This window comes from Populus nigra, chromosome 5 (assembly GCF_951802175.1).
Source record: "Populus nigra chromosome 5, ddPopNigr1.1, whole genome shotgun sequence".
Taxonomy (NCBI): domain Eukaryota; kingdom Viridiplantae; phylum Streptophyta; class Magnoliopsida; order Malpighiales; family Salicaceae; genus Populus; species Populus nigra.
The window spans coordinates 1,782,387-1,805,422 of NC_084856.1; the positions used below are offsets into that span (position 1 = coordinate 1,782,387).

General features: G+C 33.7%; 5 protein-coding genes across 8 annotated transcripts; 2 read left to right on the plus strand and 3 right to left on the minus strand.

Annotated features, from left to right (window-relative positions):
* Positions 1-1,282: 1,282 nt before the first annotated feature.
* Positions 1,283-3,855, minus strand: LOC133694029 (probable GTP-binding protein OBGC2). 2 transcript variants are annotated; one of them, XM_062115446.1, is made up of 6 exons: positions 3,229-3,855; positions 3,034-3,125; positions 2,847-2,925; positions 2,101-2,178; positions 1,665-1,865; positions 1,283-1,586 (listed from the first exon to the last, which is right to left on the minus strand). In XM_062115446.1, exons 2-6 carry the CDS (start codon positions 3,066-3,068, stop codon positions 1,497-1,499), a joined length of 483 nt encoding a protein of 160 aa, XP_061971430.1. In that variant the 5' UTR covers positions 3,069-3,125; positions 3,229-3,855; the 3' UTR covers positions 1,283-1,496. The 2 variants fall into 2 exon arrangements, with proteins under 2 accessions (XP_061971430.1, XP_061971431.1); XM_062115447.1 differs by having other exon boundaries at positions 1,733-1,865; positions 3,229-3,847.
* Positions 3,856-4,981: 1,126 nt separating this feature from the next.
* On the minus strand, positions 4,982-8,354 carry LOC133693726 (uncharacterized). Of its 3 annotated transcripts, XR_009842169.1 has the most exons (8): positions 8,131-8,354; positions 7,709-7,850; positions 6,998-7,145; positions 6,851-6,926; positions 6,646-6,757; positions 6,408-6,499; positions 6,020-6,254; positions 4,982-5,388 (listed from the first exon to the last, which is right to left on the minus strand). XR_009842169.1 is itself a non-coding variant. In XM_062115009.1 (7 exons), exons 1-7 carry the CDS (start codon positions 8,161-8,163, stop codon positions 6,210-6,212), a joined length of 648 nt encoding a protein of 215 aa, XP_061970993.1. In that variant the 5' UTR covers positions 8,164-8,354; the 3' UTR covers positions 5,606-6,209. The 3 variants fall into 3 exon arrangements, 2 of the variants coding, with proteins under 2 accessions (XP_061970993.1, XP_061970994.1); XM_062115009.1 differs by lacking the exon at positions 4,982-5,388 and having other exon boundaries at positions 5,606-6,254; XM_062115010.1 differs by lacking the exon at positions 4,982-5,388 and having other exon boundaries at positions 5,606-6,269.
* Positions 8,355-15,046: 6,692 nt separating this feature from the next.
* LOC133694338 (zingipain-2) lies at positions 15,047-18,141 on the plus strand. The gene is made up of 5 exons (XM_062115834.1): positions 15,047-15,618; positions 16,156-16,391; positions 16,577-16,717; positions 16,812-17,243; positions 17,730-18,141. The coding sequence occupies exons 1-5, from the start codon at positions 15,213-15,215 to the stop codon at positions 17,823-17,825; spliced, it is 1,311 nt and encodes a 436-aa protein (XP_061971818.1). The 5' UTR covers positions 15,047-15,212; the 3' UTR covers positions 17,826-18,141.
* Positions 18,142-18,860: 719 nt separating this feature from the next.
* Positions 18,861-20,135, minus strand: LOC133694339 (uncharacterized). Its single transcript, XM_062115835.1, has one exon. It carries the CDS (start codon positions 19,804-19,806, stop codon positions 18,946-18,948), a length of 861 nt encoding a protein of 286 aa, XP_061971819.1. The 5' UTR covers positions 19,807-20,135; the 3' UTR covers positions 18,861-18,945.
* A 1,202-nt stretch (positions 20,136-21,337) lies between these two features.
* LOC133695344 (thioredoxin H-type 2-like) lies at positions 21,338-22,496 on the plus strand. The gene is made up of 3 exons (XM_062117286.1): positions 21,338-21,499; positions 21,900-22,022; positions 22,138-22,496. Exons 1-3 carry the CDS (start codon positions 21,413-21,415, stop codon positions 22,270-22,272), a joined length of 345 nt encoding a protein of 114 aa, XP_061973270.1. The 5' UTR covers positions 21,338-21,412; the 3' UTR covers positions 22,273-22,496.
* Positions 22,497-23,036: the final 540 nt, after the last annotated feature.

Consider the following 23,036-nt stretch of genomic DNA (forward strand, 5'->3'; position numbering starts at 1 on the left):
ATCGTAGCACTTTACCTTCACCTTGCCCCATGGTTTTCTTTGAAAATCTGCACCTTCATGATTGTAAAGAAGGTGATTTTCTTATAATGCTAGGTTTACAGGATTGAGTATGCTAAACTTTGATCATAAATTACTGTTAGCAATGATGTCTTAAAATATTGCCTTTGGCAATTCATTCGGGCCTTAGATTTTCATGACAAAAAGTATCCTAGTAATGCGTGTGATAATCTCTTGTAGGAAGATTTAAATATGTTGGTTCATTGTGAATTCTGTCCTTCCAACGTATAAATCATAGCCTCTAATTTTATCTGTACCTTTCTTTGTTAACCTGGATCTGCACAGCTGATGACAATAATTCATGTCTAGGATTTTCAAGTCGAATAAAAATCTAGTTAATTTGCAGGATCATCTCTGGTAGGAGGTTCAATATCATCAAATCTATGAACTCTTATAAATAAAAGTCTTTGTTTTTTTCCCGGGAATTCGGTCCTGCATCTATCTCATATGGCTTATTTGGGATGAGGTGAATTGGAAGTTGTTTCACGTGCTCTCTCTCTCTTCTTAGCTTTTCCATTTTCAAGAGGAAGTAAAGAACCATGCATAAAAACTACCAAAGGCAAGTCTAACCCCTTCAAGCACAGCCCAAGATCTTGTCTAAGCTTACAAGCTTGCCTTACAGCCTTATATCAGCCTCGTTATCTAAAGAGCTATTTCATGATCAAAAGCTCTATAAAAGCTAACAGCTGTGTAACATTGCATAGCAGCCCATCCTTTTCTTTTCCCTGTTTTTTTTTTGGGATTTTCATGAATCAGGTCCAATCCACACCCTGGCAAGATTTGGGAGTGATCTTAATTGCTTCGTAAGGAGAAATGGCAAGCTTACAGCTCTACACTGTACACAGGTAAAGAGCATGCCCAGAGAATAAACTATTGTATTTTCCATGGTTATAGGACAAGCACGATCCAAGGGCCACAAGTCAGGTCTATTAGGTTTTTTAAATGAAACGTCATTGTTTTGGATTAAAAAATATAAATATTGACCAGTTCACTTGAGTCATGGTGGTCATCAAGTTACCCAAGGTTGACCGAGTCAACTCCCCAAGCAATATAAAAGCAAACCCAGCCTATGCTTGGCCCCATGTAAGCGACTCACTTGGTCGACCCACTAGCTAGACCATAACTATGGTATTTTCTCAAAGTATCGAAATGCACTACAATGCCAAAAAAAAAAAAAAACAAGAAAACAAATGCTACTTGAATTGGGTCTCACTCCCTAAAGCTGTTTGTAGAGATCTTGAAGTTTAGTTTTTTATTTAAATAGGCAAGCTATACCCATAGATTTCACCAAACAAAGTCATATCAACTCACAAAAACAGCAAAAGCACTTCTAAATCTGTGTACACGTGAAACTGAGAGCTATTTTTCAAAATAAATATAAAATAAACCAAGAATAATATAGCATAAAGGGAAGATATACTTCTTTGACAGTTATGTAATCATTCACGGGGGTCCTCAGCAGCTGCATCAACAACATGGACCAATACATGAGTCCTTCTAAGGTGCTTTAGGAAATTGCGACCAAGACCCTGAAGGACATGAAAAATTCGGTTTTAGCAACTAGAAGCTATAGATAAATAGTAGAATTAGATATGAAAACACAGCACCTTCCCCAGATGAGCGCCTTCTATAAGGCCTGGCAAATCTGCCAATGTTGCTTCAGATGAATACATACCTGCTCCTAAAGTTGGGTCACCATTGTGGCGTCCAAGGTTTGGCATCAATGTTGTGAAAGGATAATCAGCAATATCTGGCTTCGCAAGTGTAATGGATGCTAAAAGAGTTGATTTTCCAGCATTTGGAAGTCCCTAACAAGCAAATTAACATCTCTGGTAATCTGAAGATTATGATAATGTAGTAATTAAGAGCAAGGTTGGTAAAAGCCACAGTAATCCAACAAAACATATAAAACAAATTTCCAGTTCATAATCTATTGCTTATATCTTCTACAATGTGGAGATTTCAAAAAATCCAATTGCTAATTGTAAACTGCCTTGGCATATGCAAACAAACATGAAAAATTAAGTGAGAAACAACACTTACCACCAGACCAACATCAGCAAAGACTTGTAGAATCAACTCTAGGCTGACCTCCTCCCCAGGATGACCAAGAATTAAAACCTGCGGTAAATCATAAAGTTCAAGGCTCCTTTAGGATAAGTGAAAATCAAACGTGAGTAGTGGTAAACCATAGATACTGCTGTTGTTGATTATTTTATAGCTCTATAGCAAAGTCTAGAATTCTTGTTGAGCAAGTTCTTTAATAAATCAAAACTATGCAGAAAGGCCTTCCAATAAAATATTTCGTGATATGACTAGAGAGATAGTCATGATTATCTTCACAGGTATGAGTCAACAATCAACATTTCACCTTAGGGCCTCAGTTCAAGAGGTAATTGATTTCGATAGAGTTGTGGCCTGTGGGCAGGTCATATGTTGAGATCTTAGCAACAAAAATTACAGGGAAAAATCACTAACTTTACAATTAGAAAACTTTCCAAAACAGATGAGCAAACAAAGAAGCATTTGTTTACCATATAAATAGGCAAGAAACCAAAACCCATTTGCAGAAATAACTACACAGTTATCCAATCCAATAATCATCCTTACATTTATCTTAAACTCTTAAAAAAGACTAGAACACCAATAAAGGAACTGCAATCATAACCAGCAAGAAAACCATTCAAATGAGATTCACTCAAAAACTTAATCTAGCACGAGTCTTAAGCCCAGATACATTACATACATGAAACAGTGTAAATAAATAAATCAAAGGTTATGTTCTTCACCTTCTCACTATCATCTCTCATCACATTCGTTGTTAAAGTCATTAATCTTTCCTTTCTACGCTCTGGGGCTTCAATCAAACTGCCACAAAACCATTAATATCAATAATAAATTCTAAACTGAATACTGAAGTTGGCCATAACAAAAATATATAAACGAACACCAACTTGCAATACAATAATTTCTCACCCCTCCTTGTCCACCCCTCGCAACAAGTATTTCATCACCTGGTTGCGCTAAATCAGCCAATAACTTCCCTCTTTTACGCTTTACAACCGTACCTATCACATTAATTAACAAGAAAAAATATAAAAACTAAGTAACAAACACACAAAAAAATTTTCTAAAAAAAGAATAAAGATAATCCTTAACATGCAAACCTACAGGCACAGGAATACGCAACGTCGAGGCATCAAATCCATTATGCAATTGATAAGTTAAAACACCCATAGCATCAACATTTCCACCGCGTTTCGCATTAAATCTGCTTTTGCTATGAAGCTCCAGTAACGAATCTTTTCCTTCATCCGCATAAATCACTACATCACCTCCATGTCCACCAACAGGAAGAATTAACGATCCATCCAAATCTCTTTTATAGGAGCTCTTATGTCTACTCTTTTTCTCCTGTTTTCCCTTGCCAACATTGTTGTTCTGATTAGGCATGTTGAGGACCGCGCCGTGGCCTCCATCTCCTCATCGACCGGTGATTATTACCTGATCAAAGTACTTGTGAGGTTCTTTGATTATTTGATTTGTCGTAGAAATTGTCTCTTTGGCTTTAGCAAGTCCGCAAGAAATTTTGCAGAGTCTCAAGTTCGGAGTGTTTAGCTTGAGATTTTTTAGAACCCGAGAAAATAAGTGCCTATTGGAGAGAATATGGGAGAGGGGACGTTGCCGGACTGGAGGCTGGGAAGTGAAGGAGATGGAGTGGCAGCTACGGACAGGACAGCATCATCTGAAATTTTGAAGAGAGCTGAGATATTTTTGGGGGCTACCGGTTATCTATAGACATGGACCGGTCGTGTTGTTTCTAATTTCATGATGTAATTTTTAAGTCGGAGTGGTTTGGCCCATTTCTTATTTGGATCAGCTGCGTGATTTCAAGGCCCAAAAAGCTGTAAAGACAGCTTCTTCTTCTTTTTGTTTCAAAAACACTTTAAAAAATATTTACTTAAAATTAATATTTTTTATAGTTTTTCATATACTTTTTTAATTAAAATTAATATTTTTAATGTGTTGATATCATAAATAAATTTTTAAAAATAAAAAAATATATTATTTTAATATATTTTTAAATAAAAAACATTTCCAATCTTTATTTGAAAGTAAAGCTCAAAACGGAGATTTGTAAAGATTTAAAAAGAATTTTATTATTATTTTGATATGTTAATAGTAAAAAAAAATTAAATAAATAAAAAATATTATTTTAATATATTTTTAAATAAAAATTATATTTTAAAAAACATTTATTATTATATTCTTAAATACCACCTGAAAAACAACTACCACAATACCAAATGAGCTCCAAATAACTCATTTCTTAAGATATTGTTTATCTAAGTAGATAGGTTAAAAACCATAGTTGTTAGTCCTTATCAGACCCATACTCGTCACTTATCAACTATTTTTATTAAAACAATATTTAAAAAAAAACAGAACAAAATCTGTTATGTTAGCTTCAATACTTAACCGTATTAATCATATTATTAAAAACTTAACCGAGTTAATTAAGTTTTTGTTGAATTAATATTTTTTTTTCAATTTAATTAAAAATCCAAGATTTTAAATCACAGATTTTCCAACTCGTCAAGTTAGATTCAACACTATGGCTAAGACTCCTTTAAGTCCAAAAATATAAAGAAATTATGGAAAATTTTATGGTCTATACTATCAACTTATAAAAAACTTATTTATTTTTGCATTTCAAAAATGCTTTTAAAACATATTAAAAAAAATTTATTTTTTTCTTTATTTTAAATTATTTTTTTATATTTTTAAATCATTTTGATATATTAATATCAAAAATAAATTTAAAAAAATAAATAAATATTATTTTAATATATTTCTAAGCAAAAAAAATACTTTAAAAATAATCATTATCACAATACTAGATAATATTAAATAGGGTCTAAAATTCAGGGCTTGAAGTTTTTGTATTCATGAAAATATTACCTGATAATTTCAAAATGAATGAGAAGTTAAAAATCCAACAAATAAGTTTCAAAATAAAAAATAATAATAATCAATTTTTTTTGGTTCTTAGGATCATGTTGTTGCAGCCTTTGCCGGTCGTTTGCTTGTAACTGGCAGCCTCTGTAACTGGATTTTGGACTGGATACGATTGCGAGGCGATGAGGTAAAAAGGAGACCAGTTGAGGTTCGACATTTTTTTTGGTGCCCCGCTTGCGTTTATATCACTGAAAGGTAAACTAACAGACCCGGGGAGGGCCATAAAGTCAATAGGTCCGCAAATGAAATGCAAAAGCAAAGTTAGCTAACCAATCCTCGCGATAGATGTGCTGAGCAAAAGTCTGATGCTGCCTGCAAGATGATAATTAGCTGTAACCTCATCATCCCATCCAAGAATGGCATGAATGTAGTAAAGTCATGTTAGATAGAAACAGCTTCAAACAAGACCTAGCAATAGCCCGTACTCCAAGCAACTTGTAAACCAAATAGAATACTCTGCACTAAAAGACAGTGAAATCTCCTCCTCACGGGTAGGCAGTTAGTCAAATAACGGTAACCTACGTTCTAATTACTAAAATCATCCACTACCAGCATGTGCAAATTTCCAACATCAACATTCCAGAATTACAATTCGTTTTATGGTGCGCCCTGTACACCATATTACAGAAATAGGATTACAAGCACAACAACCATTGGCATTCTTACAATCAATATTATGTTTTTTTTACCATATGAGAAGTCATGGTGCCATGAAATGGAGTGGTCCTTCCATCCCAACCTTGCTCCACTAAACAAGACTTCCAATATCGTCAACTCAGAATTAATTTGACATTAAGACACAAAATAATCTAGATTCCTAGTCTCTAACATGCAAGCAAAAATTTACAAGCCATTGGATTGTCAAAACCATGGACAATGACAAATCCAATCAGCGGAGTTGAAACTCAAATGCACTAGTGCTGTGATCAATCAAGAGGCATACCTCACCAAATGCAGGAAGACGCTGACACGTGAGTCAGCTGACAGCCTACTCAGCAACTTTTACAGATGCAGGGGCATTGATAACTGTATCTTCCCATGAACAAACATTACACCAAAACCATACAGTGGCAACAAGATATGAAGTAGCCTTCATTACCTCGTCACCAGAATGTTTTAATCACTTCCAGAATCTAGCCTTTGAGAAAGTCCTTCAGAGAAAATGGTGGAATCTCATCCTATAAAAACACATACTAAAAGAGTAAAGCATCACTATACCAATAAAAAATTAGTCATGAAGAAACTCAAGGACAGTTGAGATATCAGCAGAATTAGCTAAAATCCTTAGCCTCTAACAGTTTCAATGGGGAAAATCATTAACCATGACTTACCTTACCATGATCTTGATTTAAACTTTGCCTTACAACTATCGTCTGTTGTATCAGTCTTTCCACTGCTGTATAGCTTGGCAAGTTTCTGTGGGCTGATATCATTCAGGACCACCAAATAAATAGAGAAGAGTGTGAACGATAATTATAGAAAGAATCATCAAATCAACAAGAAGCACATTTGTTAGTATGGACTCTTCTGAAAAAACATGGAACAAGGAAAAAAACTGCGGGAACAAACCAAGAATGGCTCGGTTTAGTTTGTCTGCAACATGCTGCCGGTACTCCGGGCCAAGCAGATGAAACATTGGTGATTTTTCTGGTTCCTCATAAGCAAGCAGAGACAGAAAGTCCTGCAGCAATAAGAAATGGTTTTTCATTTTCCAACAATAGTAGACTCAAAACAGTAGCTATGCTTAAAGTGGTTTACTCAGGAAGGAACATACTTCAAGCTTTTCAAGTAACTTCTGCTCCTTCCCAGATGGCATCAACTTGTTTTGAGCAAATTCCAAAGCTTCAGTGCTGTCCATTAGCATACAAGGATTTAACATAAGTGAAAGATATTCTTCGAAGTACGCTTTTCTACTGCTTACCACTTCTTAGCACAAACAAGCTCAACAAAATGAAGGCTCAAAAGATCAAAATGCAAGTCCTTGTTATTCTCCAATAAGTCACAGGCCACTTGTTCTGTCAGTTCAATGGCCTTTAGTGCATTCCCCTCTAGGACACAACAGAATATCCCTGAGCACATAGCTTACGATTAGCACCAGTATAAAAAAGAACAGAGATCAGCAAAGGAACAAAACTGAAAATCATTGTCAGATCATTTATATCCAAGAAAAAGTAGAAGCAAAGTACTGTGGTAAAAAGAACAGGATCTATGGTTTATCGCTACTGATGTTTAAACAATACATATCATTGCATAGCAGTAGCGAAGCAATATCTGCTCGATTCTTCCAATAATCTTCATGAAAACAACCAACGTCACCAGAAAGAATAATGTATGAAAAGAAGTTACAATGGAAACTGGAAAGTGCAGCAATTAAGCATGGTAAATAGCGCTTTTTACACCAAATTGGGGCTAGGCAGCCAGTCCGCAAAACACACGCAAAAAAGACTGCATAAATTCCTTTTCTTTGAATATTAACAGATTTAACAAGCTCGACCTATATATCTCGTAACTAAAGAAGTTCAGAACTTCAAAGCTACAAGCATTGTGACTGAAAACATTGAAAAAAGCAAGTGGTCATGCTTTAAAGTTACAAATCCCACTTTTCTATCAAAAACTGAAAAGATTTGCATACCTTTTCTTTTCTCCATATCCTCAATATAATCTGCAGGTTCTGGCATCCCAGTACAATCCACGAATGATTCCAGAGTTTCTCTATAACAATTATGCACCAGATAGGATAGCACAATATTGTGGATATCATTATCTTTGATACCCTGTAAATACATGTAAAAACAACACATCCACGCATTAGGAAATTGAGAATAACCCAGAAACCCTAATTAATATTAATACCAACAGTTGCTTCAAACAATTCAATTAATCAGCATCAGTAATACCCATAACTATATATTCCCAACATTGCAAAGCAAATAATGTAAAATACAAATTAGGGTTCGATCATAAGGAACAGTGATTGCTGAGTGTAAAATTGTAACGCAACTAGAAAGGAACGGGTGGTAATCTGAGATTATAATGACACTAAAAATTACTTACAATCTGTTCGTAGTGACGAGGATCAACGTCCATGGTTGACTGGGTTAGGAAGCTGATTACAAGTAGGCTGAGGAGGTTAAGGTTCTGATGATTTGGTGGCGTTTGTCTTGTCGGTGGTGTTAAGATTTCTAGGGCTATCTTTACTTGAAGGAAATGGAAAAGTGATCAGAAGCAGCGAAGAGTTTTCAGTGTGTGTTTGCTTCAACTGCCTGTTCAAATTCTGAGTGGGATACAATTTATATTTTAAATTATTTTTATTTATAAATATATTAAAATAATATTTTTTTATTTTTAAAATTTTATTTTTATATTATCATATAAAAATAATTTAAAAACATTAAAATATTATTTTTAAGCTAAAAAAATCAAATTTTAAGCAAATAATATTTTGGCTACATTGTCAAACACCATCTCTTCTCTTTTTTATCCCTTTTTTTCTTTGGTTTATTTTTTTTTAATTTAGTTATTTATGATGTGTCTGTAGAGATTTAGAGTTAGAGTTGATAATTTATTTTTTAAAGTATAAAACTAAAAGATGTAGGTAAAATATTGTTTCCTCGCACTCATTAGCATCATAAATTACAATAATAGTTCATAATGTTGTTTTTTTTCATTTTAACCCTTTTTTTTCCTTTAGTTATTTTTTAAAATTTAGTCTTTATATGATGTGTTTATAAGGATTTAAAGTTGATAATTTATTTTAATTTGTTTTCTATATGGTTATCACGATATCAAAAAAATATCTCACTATTGGGTTGGCATCATAAAAATATCACAACATTGCAGTGTGATATGTTTTTAAAAAAGTTTAGTTAAATAAAAAAAAAATTTGAAAAAAAAATCAGGTTCTTAAACTCTATGGAGTTAGTGACTTGGTTTGCAAGTTTGGCAAAAGAACCCTGATTACTTCCGTTCGTTGATTCAATGATGGTTTTTTTTTGAACTAATTGAACTTAATTATGTGATCTTTTATTCTTTTAATAATATATTAAAAAATATAGTTTTAGAAAAAAAAACATGTTATTAATTTTTAGATAGTTCATTGGCCTGTTGACAGGTCTGACGAGTTTATTTATTTTTTCTTTTTAATTTTTTTTTATTTCATCCTTTGATGTTGTGTTGATTGAGAATTGAGTTTTATAATTTGTTTCGTTTTGCTTTATACAAGGTTGTCACTCTTAAAAAAAGTATCAGTATTGGTTTGGCACTTAATTTTATGATCATCTATTTTTGTTATCATATAATTAGATAAAAAATAGTTTAGAAAAAAAAATAAGTTATTAATCTCAACGGAGTTCATTACTTGGTTTGCGAGTTTGGTATGTTGACCTGGGTTACTTGATTCACGGGTTTATCCATCAAATTTGATATGTTTGTTTTTTAGTTTATGGTTTTTTAATTTTTCTGATTGTTTTTCTTATTCTTATTTAATATTGGATTGATTGGAAAATAAAATTCATGATTTATTTTTTTCTACTTTCTACAAGGTTATTACAATATTAAATAAACATCTTTTTTAGGGTTGGTGCTCAATTTTGCAAACATCTAATTTCATCATAAAATTAAATAAAAATAATTTTAAAAAGTATCGAAGTTACTAAACTAATTGAAGTTCATGACCCAGATCATGGAATGATTGAGGTCAATTCAATCTGACATTGTCTCAGTGTTAAAAAAAATTGCCTTAAAGTTTTTTAAAAAACTATATCATGTTTTTATCGGTTATTCAAGTTGTCTTTGGACCCATTGAATTAAATGATTCATTTTGGATTAGTTTCCACATTATTTTTTTTATATAAATAATTGGTAGCAATGATATGCAAAAAGTACATATTAATCAATTTTTTTCAAGATCTAAGTTATTGAATTATGTTTATAAACTTGAAAATTACTTATTTCAATCCCTAATTAATGAAAAATGAAATAACAAGGGATTAACTAATTTTCAAAATGCTAACGGAACATATTGAAGCACCTTGTGGATGTGTCTAAAAAATAACAAGTCATCCATACAATTTTTGTTTGGTAAATTACTTAGTTTTTTAGCTAAAAAATATAAGTTCTAACAACTTGATTTTTGTTAGCTACCCATTAAAATTTAAGTCCAAAATTCTCAAACTTCCTTAAAAAATTAAATAACCCCAACTAAATTTGTTATTTAGAGAACTGGAAAAGAATTCAAGAATCATATAAGTCCCAAAAATTCTAAAAAATGGATATGATATATATATCCAATCAATACAAATAAATCGAGAAAGAAAAAGAAAGAGAGAGACCAACCGATCTGAAAAAAGAAGTAAATAAATTGTCAAGAAAAAAATAACAAAAAAATAAAAGTTGTTGAAATATAAATCTATAAGTCGTGGTCTTTCTCTAGCCATATTATTTTCTATTTTTTTCCAAGATATAGGATGTTATATTAATATTTTAATATAAAAAATATTTTAAAAAATAAAATTAAGGGGGTGCCCGCTTTTGTCCCGGGTGGCTCCGCCCCCGGAAAAAACTGTATAATTAATTAAATAGTTTCGTTTTTTTGCACTATACAAAATGCATAACTGTGTTTCAAACTTAGATTTAAAAAAAGTTTAAATAACATGTTTTTTTTATTAATAAAGATTTGTTTTTTATTTATTCTATATGAAAAAATTCATTTCACGGTAATTTTAACTAAGTATATTTTTTTTTTTAAAAAAACCATCAGAATACCAAACATATTATTAAAACACAAGTGCATGATATGAAACCCAACCCCCACCCCCCCACCCCCCCCACAGGAAAGAATAACATTGAAAGTCAGGTTGAAAATCTAGAGAGAATTTATGAGCAAACAATCAAAGAGACTCAGAGTAATAGGAAACCTTGAGCGGTCCAAATCACCAACTTGCCATGGTATGAATTTGATAAAGTGATATGTGATGTTTTTTAATTAAAAATATTCAAGATAATATTTTATATTATTTTTTAATTTTTCATAGTAATATATTAAAATTATTTAAAAATATATAAAAAATAGAAATTTAATATTTTTTAGAAACAAAAAAATAATTTAAAAAACACTTCAGGAAAAAAAGCTTCAACAACACCAAATGGATACTAGTGTGACAGAGCGGGCAAGACCGAGCAAAGGACACAAGCATCGCCTTTTATTTTGAGCTATCAACGCATGACAGAGATTCAGAAAAGACCGGTTTGCAATGATTTATCCACTCAACGGTACACAGAGAAATAATTATTATTAAGTAATTCTCTAAAAGTTGCAGGAAAAGTACTTAGCTTTTCCTACACCTTTTATTTTCATTGCACTTGTATATTATTATTATTATTATTATAATATATACTGCTCATTTTTTTTGTTTTTATTTTTTTTCTGTTATTTTTCTTGTTTTTTTATGCCTTCATGCCTTCTTTTTTTTGTTTTTTCTGTGTTTTGTGTTTTTTTAATGAATTTTTTTTGTTTAATTTAGTTTGTTAATGTTAATTTTTTTATTTAGTTATCAGATTTTCATAACACGTATCCCGGGCTTGACAGGTTAACCCATTTAATTTTGGGTTAGCCGGTCAATTTTTTTTTTATTTAGTTATCAAACTTTCATGACGCGAATCTCGGGTATGACGAGTTAACCTGATTTGAATGGTTAACCCAGTTAATTTAGATTTTTTTTCTTCCTGTTTTTTTTCTTTGTTTTTTCTTTGTAATTAATCTATTTAATTATCACACTTTAATGACACAACATTGCAGTCAAACCCACATCCAAGGCTTCTAGGTCCGATGTTGCAACAAGACTCACCTAAACTTGAGTCATTTAAGTTTAATATTGTTATAAACATTACTCTTGAGTATATCTTTGCTAAAAGACCCAACACTCTTAGATCTTAGCATTTTTTTTATTTTTTTATGCAAGGAAAAAAAATAACCCGTGGCGTATGCCTTTGTTTTTTTTCTTTTTCTTTTTAAGCATTTTACTTTGGACTGCATAGTGCAGTCCACAAGAAAAAAGCTGATGTTTTTAGTTTTTTTTTGTCTTTTTTAATTTTTTTTAATTTATTTTTCTAGTATTAAATTTTTTCTATTTAATTATCAAGCTTCCATGACATGGATCTCAGGTTTGACGGGTTAACCCAGTTGATTCATATTCTTTTTCTTTTTTTTTCATTAGTTTTTTTTTGTTCCTATAGGTTTTTTTTCTCTTTGCTTTGTCCTTTTTAATTAATCTTTTTCTTTACTTATATATTATAATTATAATTATAATTATAATTATCATATCATATTATATTATAATTATAACATATACTAAAACTGCTCAGTGTTTCATTATGCACTAAACAGTGCATTCCACAGCGAAATGCTGAGCTGTCTTTTTTTTTTTTCCTGTTTTTATTTAAATCTTTTTTCTATTTAGCTATCACACTTTCATGACACGAATCTCAGTTTTGAAGGATTAACTTGATTTGGTGGGTTAACCTAGTTGATTTAGATTGTTTTTCTTTTTCCTCATTATTTTTGTTTTTCCAATTTCATCTTTTAATATTGCATGCAGTCCACGGTGAAAAGATTTATGACTTTGTTTTTATTTTTATTTTATTTTTATTTTGATGTCAGTCCATGGTGAAAAGGCTGATGTCTTCTTTTTTTTATTAATTTTTTAATTTAGTTTGTTGAGATTGAATTTTTTTCTATTTAGTTATCAGACTTTCATGACACAGATCTCGGGTTTGACGGGTTAACCCAGTCAATTCAGATTTTTTTTTCTTCATTAGTTTTTTTCTTCATGTCTTTTTTTTAATTAATCTATTTAATTATCACACTTTTATGACACGACCTTGTAGTCAGACTAACATCCAAGACTATTGGGTTTGGTATTGCAGTTAGACCCATTTAAATTTGGATCATATAAGTTTAATGTTATTATTAATATTATAAATATCACTTTTAGATTAGGCGTTGCAGCCAAACTCAAGACTCTTGGGTATAACTTTGCAAAAAACCTAACACATTTAGATCTTAGTGTTTTTTAATATTTTTTATATGTAAAAAAATTGACCCGCAGCATCGCGCGGGTCACGTAACAGTAACCATCCTATAGTCTGTCTTATTTTTATTTATTAATTTTTTTAATTAATATAAATATTTGTACCAGCTTCAATTAATCCTACAAAACCTAAAATTAACTCTCTCTTTTTTCCCCATAGGTGGGTGCCTTTTAAAAATTTAAAGGTGCATTTTTAAAAAATTAAGGCAAACCTCTGATTAGTTTCCCGACTGTAAACTAATTACATGTAATCCTCAAACTACTAATCTTATCAAATAGGTCCCCTGAGTATCATATGTATTTCCAACTGGGTCTGAAGTTCAAAACCTTCCCGTTTTTCTGACAAGAAAATAAAAATAAAAATAAAAATTTCTCAAAGCAATGTATCATATGCAATCTAGATGGAAAACATCAATAGACATAAATAGGGACTTAGGCGGTGTGTGACGTGGTAATAGTAGTTGTTTTTAAAATATTGTTTTATTAAATATATTAAAACAATATTTTATTTATTTATTTTTGATATTAACATATTAAAATAATAAAAAATAATTTGAATCTAAAAAAAATTATTTTAAAAATATTCTTGAACCGCAAAAACAAACATAGACTTAGCAGATGAATTTCAATTGCTTTAGGGGCTCAATCGATGAAACTAATGTTTTTTTGGAAGTTATCTACCCCATTTTCACAGAAGTCTCTCTTCTATAACACACACACACATGCATACATACATGTATGTATGTACGCATGTATTTCGATCCAGTGGTTCTACTTGAAACTGTTTGTTTCTTTACCAATAAATTGAAACTGTTTGTTTCCTTACCAATAAATGAGAATGGGAGAGTGTCTGGTGGGAACCAAGCAATAAATACATTCGCTTTCGAAGAAAAAAAATATTTATTTTTCGTTAGATATCAACAATCATGAATTTTCAACAAGCCACATTTTCTGATTTGTGAACGGGGAGGTAGGTACGTGAATCACGTAACAAAGTTAAAAAAATAGAAATTAGCCGGAAAGATGCTAGTCATTTACATTTATCCTTAGGATTAAAACTTGATTCTAACTATCTAGATGGTGGTTTAAGAATAAGAGTTTGTGATTAAGAGATTTGTTTTTGATCTTAAGTTTGAGCCCTATGGTTGCTCATATAATGGGCACTGGAGGTTTACATAGTCGTTAATTTCAGGGTCCGCGGGATTAGTCGAGGTACGTGCAAGCTGGACCGGACATCCACATTAAACTAAAAAAAAACTTGATAGTAGCTCAACCGGTTAAATTCTACTGAAGATTTATATGGTTATTAATTTTAAGGCTTGTAAGATTATTAAAAATACATGTAAGTTGACCCAAACACCCATAAAAAAAAACTTAATAATCTACTTGAAGTTTGGTTTGTGTTTGGATCAAGATTACGAGAGCTAATCAAAATTAATTCTTATTTTTTAAAAATAAAAAAATTAACAAATTAATATTCAAGTTTTAATATCTATTAAATTGGTTACCAAGACAACCTAGAATCTTAACTAGGTTAATTCAGTTTTTTTTTTCTGAATCTAAAATAAATGGTACAAACCTTAGATTAATAGTCCAAGTCAATTAAGCTGGTGCAAGAGTTCGTAAACAATAATCTTATTTCCTTACTGTGGTTGGAATATTATTTTTTAAAGATATATTTTATAAAAATACTATATATTAAAAATAAAAAATTATTTTAATATATTTATAAATAAAAATTATTTTTAAAAATAATCATTACCAAGACTAACGCGCAGGTAAAATGAACGAAGGCACTGGCCCTTGCCAAGAAAAGAAAGACACGGAACTAAAAAGTGTACCGACACTTCTTACCATTTCGCTCTTTAACTGGCCGGCACGTGAAGAAATATTAGAGATGGCTGGCTTGGTGTTTTTATACGAAAAGGAAAGTTCCAGTGTAAAACAGCCATGTTTCACAACTTGGTTGGCTCTCCATGCGTGTAGGCAATCCAATCCAGTAAAACCCCAGAGAGCCAAAAGTCACCCCTTTTTTCTCTCAAACAAAAAATGAACTTCCTTTACATCTTTGCACTCACTCTCCTTATCTCTGTCCTTTCTCCTTCCACTTCTTCTTCTGACATCTCTCAACTGTTTGAAACGTGGTGCAAAGAACATGGTAAATCATACACTTCGCAGGAAGAAAGGTCCCATAGACTTAAAGTCTTTGAAGACAACTATGATTTTGTTACAAAACACAACAGCAAGGGTAATTCTTCTTATACCCTTGCTCTCAATGCCTATGCTGATCTAACCCATCATGAGTTCAAGACTTCTCGGTTGGGACTCTCTGCTGCTCCTCTGAATCTTGCTCATCGGAATCTAGAAATTACTGGGGTTGTTGGTGATATCCCTGTTTCGATTGATTGGAGAAATAAAGGGGCTGTGACCAATGTCAAGGATCAAGGGAGCTGTGGTACGTGAGTTATATATTTGATTTACTGGTAGAAACTTTTAACTTATACTTTAAAGCTTAGTCGTATGATTCTCAATTTGATTGGATGTTGCTGTGACATTTCTTTTAGGTGAAAGGTCATAGTATGGTGAATGATAAGCAAAATCATTAGTCTCTATGCAAAATCAAGTCTTGAATTTTTGTTTTTTTAGAAGTCTACCTGATTAGGAGGGTTTGCAGGTTGTATAATTGAATTGCTGTCATGATATAGTGTAGTGGCTACTGTATTTGGTGCTTGATGTTTCCTTGTGATGGTGACCGCAATTTTTATTCTAGCTTAAACGCGTTACTTTTTCCTGACTGCCTTGTTTTATCATCTATAAATCATACACGGGACAATACTCGATGCCTGTCCTTATCTAGGTGTTGAATTGCACATACACCTAGTTTTGTGCATTTCAGAACATCTTTTGCTGTCTATCGAAACTAAATCAGCTACTTAAGAACTAATTTTTTCTTAATATACTTTGGAACTAAATCAGCTACTGGATTATCTAGGTGCTTGTTGGTCGTTCTCAGCTACTGGAGCCATCGAAGGCATTAATAAGATTGTCACTGGATCTCTTGTTAGCCTTTCAGAACAAGAGTTGATTGAGTGTGATAAAAGTTACAATGATGGTTGTGGGGGTGGACTCATGGACTATGCATTCCAATTTGTCATAAACAACCACGGGATTGATACCGAGGAAGATTATCCATATCGAGCTCGGGATGGGACCTGCAATAAGGACAGGGTGAGAACCTTGATTTTACTGTTTGCATTTGTTGCTGAATTATTTCAGCTCTTTTGTTCAGTTTCTTTTCTCCTCTTGCATATGCATCTGTAGGCACTTGTCTGTTTGCCATGTAGATTTTTTAGTGTTTTCATTTGGACTAGATAACATTTTCAATATGCATGCTTTGCCTTATTGTATTGCAGATGAAAAGGCGTGTTGTGACTATTGATAAATATGTTGATGTGCCTGAAAACAACGAGAAACAGCTCTTACAAGCTGTGGCAGCTCAACCTGTGAGTGTGGGTATATGCGGCAGTGAGAGAGCATTTCAGATGTATTCAAAGGTTTGTCCTTGTGGCAATCAATACCAATGACTGCTGAAATCTGTAAAACAAACATCATTATGATTGCAAGTTTTCTGATTATTTTGTGTGATAGGGGATTTTCACTGGCCCATGTTCAACTTCTTTGGATCATGCTGTATTGATTGTAGGATATGGGTCAGAAAATGGAGTGGATTACTGGATTGTGAAGAACTCATGGGGAACTGGTTGGGGAATGCGTGGTTATATGCATATGCAGCGCAATAGTGGCAATTCTCAAGGGGTCTGTGGTATCAACATGCTGGCTTCTTATCCAGTAAAGACGAGCCCAAATCCACCACCTCCACCCCCACCAGGACCCACTAAATGTAATCTTCTTACTTACTGTGCAGCAGGAGAAACCTGCTGCTGTGCTCGCAAATTTTTTGGAATTTGCATTTCATGGAAATGCTGTGGATTGGATTCTGCCGTATGTTGTAAGGATCGACTCCACTGTTGCCCCCATGATTACCCAGTTTGTGACACGGACAAGAACATGTGTTTTAAGGTCAGTATAACTTCTCTGCTTTCATCTGGGCATTGAGAGTGATGTCTGTGAACCATCAAAGCTGCACATAATCATATAATACTCCTGAATATCTACTGAACATTATAAGGCATTCCTGGATCTTTGGAGTCAAATTCTTATGCATTGCACCATTTAAGTTCATTTCAAAGCTTTTTACAGGTAGCCCGACTTTATTTTGGTATTTTTCTGATTCTTCGGCCATTGGTTCTTTTCTGAAAAGGCCAACTTGATTGTTCAGGTTTAAAGTTCCAGTACTTAGAATTGGTGAACAAATTTGAAGTCTTTTTATAGGAAAAACAGGTTGAGCAGAACAGAGTAATTCATGGAATTCTGTCTTGGGAAAATTCTTAACACAATTTTGCAGCATTTTGGCAACAACCTACTAAGAATTTGAAAGCCAAATTGTATTTTAGCTCGCTTTCAGTGCTCAGCAATTTTAGACTTAAAACTCTTCTGTGCTTGCAGCGTGCTGGTAATGCCACAAGAATGGAGGCAATAGAGGGAAAAACCTCTGGGAAGTTTGGCAGTTGGAATTCCCTTCCTGAAGCCTGGATTCAGTGAAGCCCCCTTTACATCAGGGAATTTTCGTGCCGTGCTTCCGTTGTTGTACGGTTCCATGCTGAAGGGAAAAGACTCTTGATTCAGATGTAAAACTACGTGCACGCTAGAGCCTGTTGGTTTAAAGCATCAGAATTCGTTAGTGGATGAAGGGAGGAGTTTGAAAAATTATGTCGGATCAGATTGATCAACGGGGTAGATAAAGATTATTATGGGCATGTTTTTGGATGTACTTTTTCCATACACAGCATTTTCTTCTTGTGTATTTATCTTCCAGTTGGGCCAAAATCTTGAATATTTCTTGCATGGTTGCTCCAAACCGGCCAGGAGAGAATAGATGCGCGAAGCAGCCGGTTTGCACCATCCTGCCTCCTGTTCTGAATCTCTACACTGTAAACCATTTCCCAGTATGCCTCTCATGGCATGGCAAGCGCATGTGGTATGCGGCCAGAAGCAATCCAGGTTCACGGTCTAAACATTTAGGATTTTTTCGTCAAAATCTACCAAGTTAGACAATCATAAAAGCAAATTTAGATGATGAGACGAATAACCAGATCAAAATATAAGTCAAAATCCTCTGATCAGAAGTATTGCTTGAGGGGACTAATAACTTGTAAACCTTTCAAATACATGGGAAGCTAGCCTGCTAGAAACATTAGCTATATCAGAAAGCTTGAAATATTAGCTCCTACTGAAACTAAACTGAAGACTGATACAAAACTAAGGTACATTTTGTAGTCGAAGTAATGTCACACACACAGTTTTTGAGCCACTTACAAATAGTTTTATGCAAGCAGAGTATGAAGGGAACATCAGCAAGAACGAAGAACAACTTTTAATGGACATCACAACACAATTATACCAGACATCATCAATTAGGAAAGGCATAATCACGACATTGATGAGCCAGATTAATTCCGCACTTTCTAAACACTAGCAAGATCTAAAGGTTTTTCTACCTTCTATGGATAGCTGAGCCCGAGCAGAGCAACGATGCATGTGAGACCAGTTGACAAATCACTCTCAATCCAAACTAGCTGATCAGTAATCGCACATCGAGTTACCAGTTAAATAGTTTTACACTGTAAAATCTTATACATTTTATAAATATTGATTACCAAAACTATGAAGAAGGAAACACATCCTTAACAGCAGAAGCAGCTGACAAGTAATTAAGTGTATTCCTCAAAGTCTCCTTCTCCCTCTTCAACCTCGTTGCTGTATCCTCCAATTCAAGTAAGGCCTGCTGCTCTCCCGGAGCCCCCTCAAAAGTGTTTCCTACAAAAAACGAAAACGGAGTCGGAAACAAATTCCTTCTCAAATCTTGCGCTTCCTTTTCTGGCTTCTCATTTAACCGATTTGACAATCTTATAACATCCTTCATACACGTCTCCACTTCCGTCGCTAAAGCCTCCAGGTCCTCCTCCCCTGAAGGCCTGTCCTCCAGCCACGTCACCTCCGCGACAAAATAGGGTTTCGTACGGACTACATTGGTTACACGAAACCGTTCCTGCCCTTTGCAAATGAGGAAGAATCGTTCATCTACGAGGCGTTCGTGCTTGACGATTTCACCAACGCAGCCCACTTCGGCGGTGCCGGATACGGCGTCGGAGTAGATGACGCCGAAACGGAGGTCGGTGTGGAGGAGGGTGTGCATCATAATGCGGTAACGGAACTCAAATATCTGGAGAGGGAGGATTGCACCTGGGAACAGAACTAGTGGGAGTGGAAAAAGTGGGAGTTCAACGACGTCGTCTGATTTTGGATGGTTTGTGTTGTGGTGTTTCTCGGAGAATGACGAGGCTGAGCATTTTAATGAGGCGGTTCGCCTTTTGTGGCGGCGGTGATGGAGGAGTGAAGCAAGTGATGGAGGTGAATTGGAGAGGAAACTGAGATTATTTGGGTTTAATGCGGAAACGGAAAGGGTGGTTGTGTTGGGATTTAATGAGGGTTTGTGAGTGGAAATTACCCGTGCAAGAGCCATTTTGAGTGGATTAGAAATGTAGAGAGACAAAACAGTTCAGTTCAGTTCCATGAGCAAAAAGTTTTGTTTCCTGATGTGAGTATGGTGCCTGAAAGTTTAGACATTGGGGATCTGGTGGTGCTAAGAAGAGGGGAGGGAAGTGTGGATAACATGGAAAGGGAGTGGGGTAGGGATTTGGTGGTGTGGGAAGGAGTTGCCCCAAGTGGGAATTGGGTTATCTTGTGCTTGTTTGTCAATGGCGACTGTGTCTTCCTAGTGCCTGTCTTGGCCATATCATTTTCAATCGAACAGAAACATCTTTGATTATCTCTTTGTTTAGATTTTAGGATGGAAGTGGAGGGGGGGCCATTTTCAGCGGCTTTAAATTTTCCTCGTTACTGAATGTACTTCCATAATATTATATTCGACACAGAAGGCGGATGAATGGTATAGTTTTTTTAAAAAATAATTTTTTTTTAGTTTTAAATTATTTTTATATTATTTAAATATATTGATATTAAAAATAAATTTTAAAAAATAAAAAAATATTATTTTTATATATTTTAAAATAAAAATCACTTTAAAAATAATTGTCTCAAATACCTCTCTAAATTAGTAGGAGATAAACTTGAGATGTTCTAAGATTCCATCCATTTGTAATATGTTTAAATTTATTTATTTTAAAATATTTTTAATTTTAAAAATTATTAAATTGGTGATTTTAGGAGTTTTTGATAATTTTAATGTATTGATGTTAAAAATAATATATATATATATATATATATATATATTATTTTGATGAATTTTAAAATACTTTTATAAAAGCACAATAATGTTATTTTAATCATTAATGTTAGTTTTTTTAATATATATAATTTTAGAGACTTTATTCTATGTGATAAAAGGTATGCTCCTTGTATAATTATCTGGTATTCAAATTAAAAGAGAGTTTGAAAAGACAAGGTGTATCCTCAAATATACCAATTTATGTATATCTTCAATGAAAGCTACCTTGAAAACATTTTTATGGTGAAATAAATAATAAAAATTTAATGTCCACTAAAATCTAGATAGTACTCTTGGTTTTGATCCATTATAATTTATACAAGGAAACAAAAAATCTTAACGTACAAACCTGGATAAGAAAGAAAACATAAGGCCCAACTAATTGAAGCCCATATAATCTGTTAAAAAATATGAGGCCCAATCCATTTTCACCGCAGTTGGAAACGAGCATAAACTGTAGAGAGATCCAAGCCCAGAATTAAGATCCACTCGGAAAAAACTGGCACGTGAGCATTGCGGCATTCTTGCAGAAACCTGCCATCGCATCAGCCTCGGTGCGTTACGCGTCACCCCACACGATTCTCATGTTTCATACACTAGGTTCACACCGCCGACAAAGAAAAGTCCTGCTGACTTGTAAAGGGACGTCACGGCCACCTAAAGCACGCAATCACGTCCACAACCATCCGAATGGCATACCTGTAATACTATGTCAAAGCGGGACGCGTTTTAGTAAGCGAACAGTTCGTGGCTCTCTAAATAGTGGGGATTGGGATCGCTAGCCTAACTTATCAAGCGTTTACAAAACGTTTTTCTGTGCTTCATATTATCGAGAGAGAAAATGGCCGAAGAAGGACAAGTTATTGCCTGCCACACAGTGGATACCTGGAAAGAGCATTTCGAGAAGGGAAAAGGGTCTCAGAAACTGGTATTCGCTAGTATCTTTGAACCTTTTAGTATATGTGTTTGTTAGGATTTTACTTGTGTGGCCATTAAAGAGCACTTGTGTTTTTTTTTTAATTTTATATGTAATCTTTTGTGGGAAAGTTAGGCCTGTTTTTTAATTGTGAGATCTTTAATTTCCAGAATTTAATTAATGGTTTCTTTTTTGTTGATTTAATTTTATTTTACCTGAAAATCTCACCTGGTTTTGACGGTAGTTTTGATATGAAGGACTTGAATCTTGATTGATTAATTGGGATCTGAATTATATTAAGTTTTTATAAGTAAATTGTTTGAGATTTCTTCATGGAATGTCTTATTCGTCTAATTTCTTTCCGTACGTTTCTGCTTATTCTGGATTTGACTAAGAAAACATACTTTGACAGATTGTCGTGGATTTTACTGCTTCATGGTGTCCACCATGTAAAATGATTGCTCCAATCTTCGCCGAGTTGGCGAAGAAGTTTCCCAATGTCACATTCTTGAAGGTGGATGTGGATGAATTGAAGGTAAAAAATCTCTGCCTTTACCTACCTGATGCTAAGTAAATGGCACGAGAGATCTTGTGCTTAACTATGTTTATATATATTTCTTCTCAAATTGACATCACTCTATATTTTGCAGGCTGTTGCTGAGGAGTGGAATGTGGAGGCAATGCCAACTTTTATTTTCCTGAAAGATGGAAAATTAGTGGACAAAACTGTGGGTGCTGATAAAGATGGCCTGCCAACACTGGTTGCAAAGCACGCAACTGCATAATGTGTGGATGATGTATGATCCTTAATGGTTTTCAATTGCTTTCTGTTTTATGGATCTGGTATATGTATTTGACAAGTCTATGTGAGTGCTTCGTCCTTGTTGCTCGTACATGTCATGTTATTGGATGGGAGCCCTTCGTTAGGATGTTTACTGTCTTATGTTGGTCTGTTTATCTTGAGAAACTGGTTTGCAATGTAATAAATCCGAATGATCTTGCTTGTGTAGTTGTAAAGCTATTGTCTTCCTTGGGGTTTTAAACTTGGCCTTTTCTCATGGTTTTCACTGGTACAGGATGGCTAAAATTTGTTTATTGCATTGTCAGCTGACCTATTCCTTTGCAATCTATGCATTGTTAAAAATCCTTCTCCACAAGGAGAATTAGGCGACAGGTAGATGCATAGGCAGGCGGCTGGTGATCTGCTACCTCCTATCTCCAAAACTGCAGAATTAGGCCACAGTTTCTCCTACCAAATCTTTTGATTGAAACAATAATCCTTGCTTTCGAGGAGACAGGGAATGCACTCCTGTTCTCCCTCTTTGGTTCTCTGCTTTGTGCCATCACGGCTGTCCAAGTAACTTGGATTAGCATTTCTTAAGATGTCCACTCCTGGCATTGATAGAGCAGCAAGAGAATTTTCCTTTTAACTTTTTAAAAATTTTGATTTTGATGTTAAATTAATTTTTTTTTTAAAAAAAATATTATTTTCATATAATTCTGACTAAAAACTATTTTTAAAAACAATATTTATTATACTTAAATAATA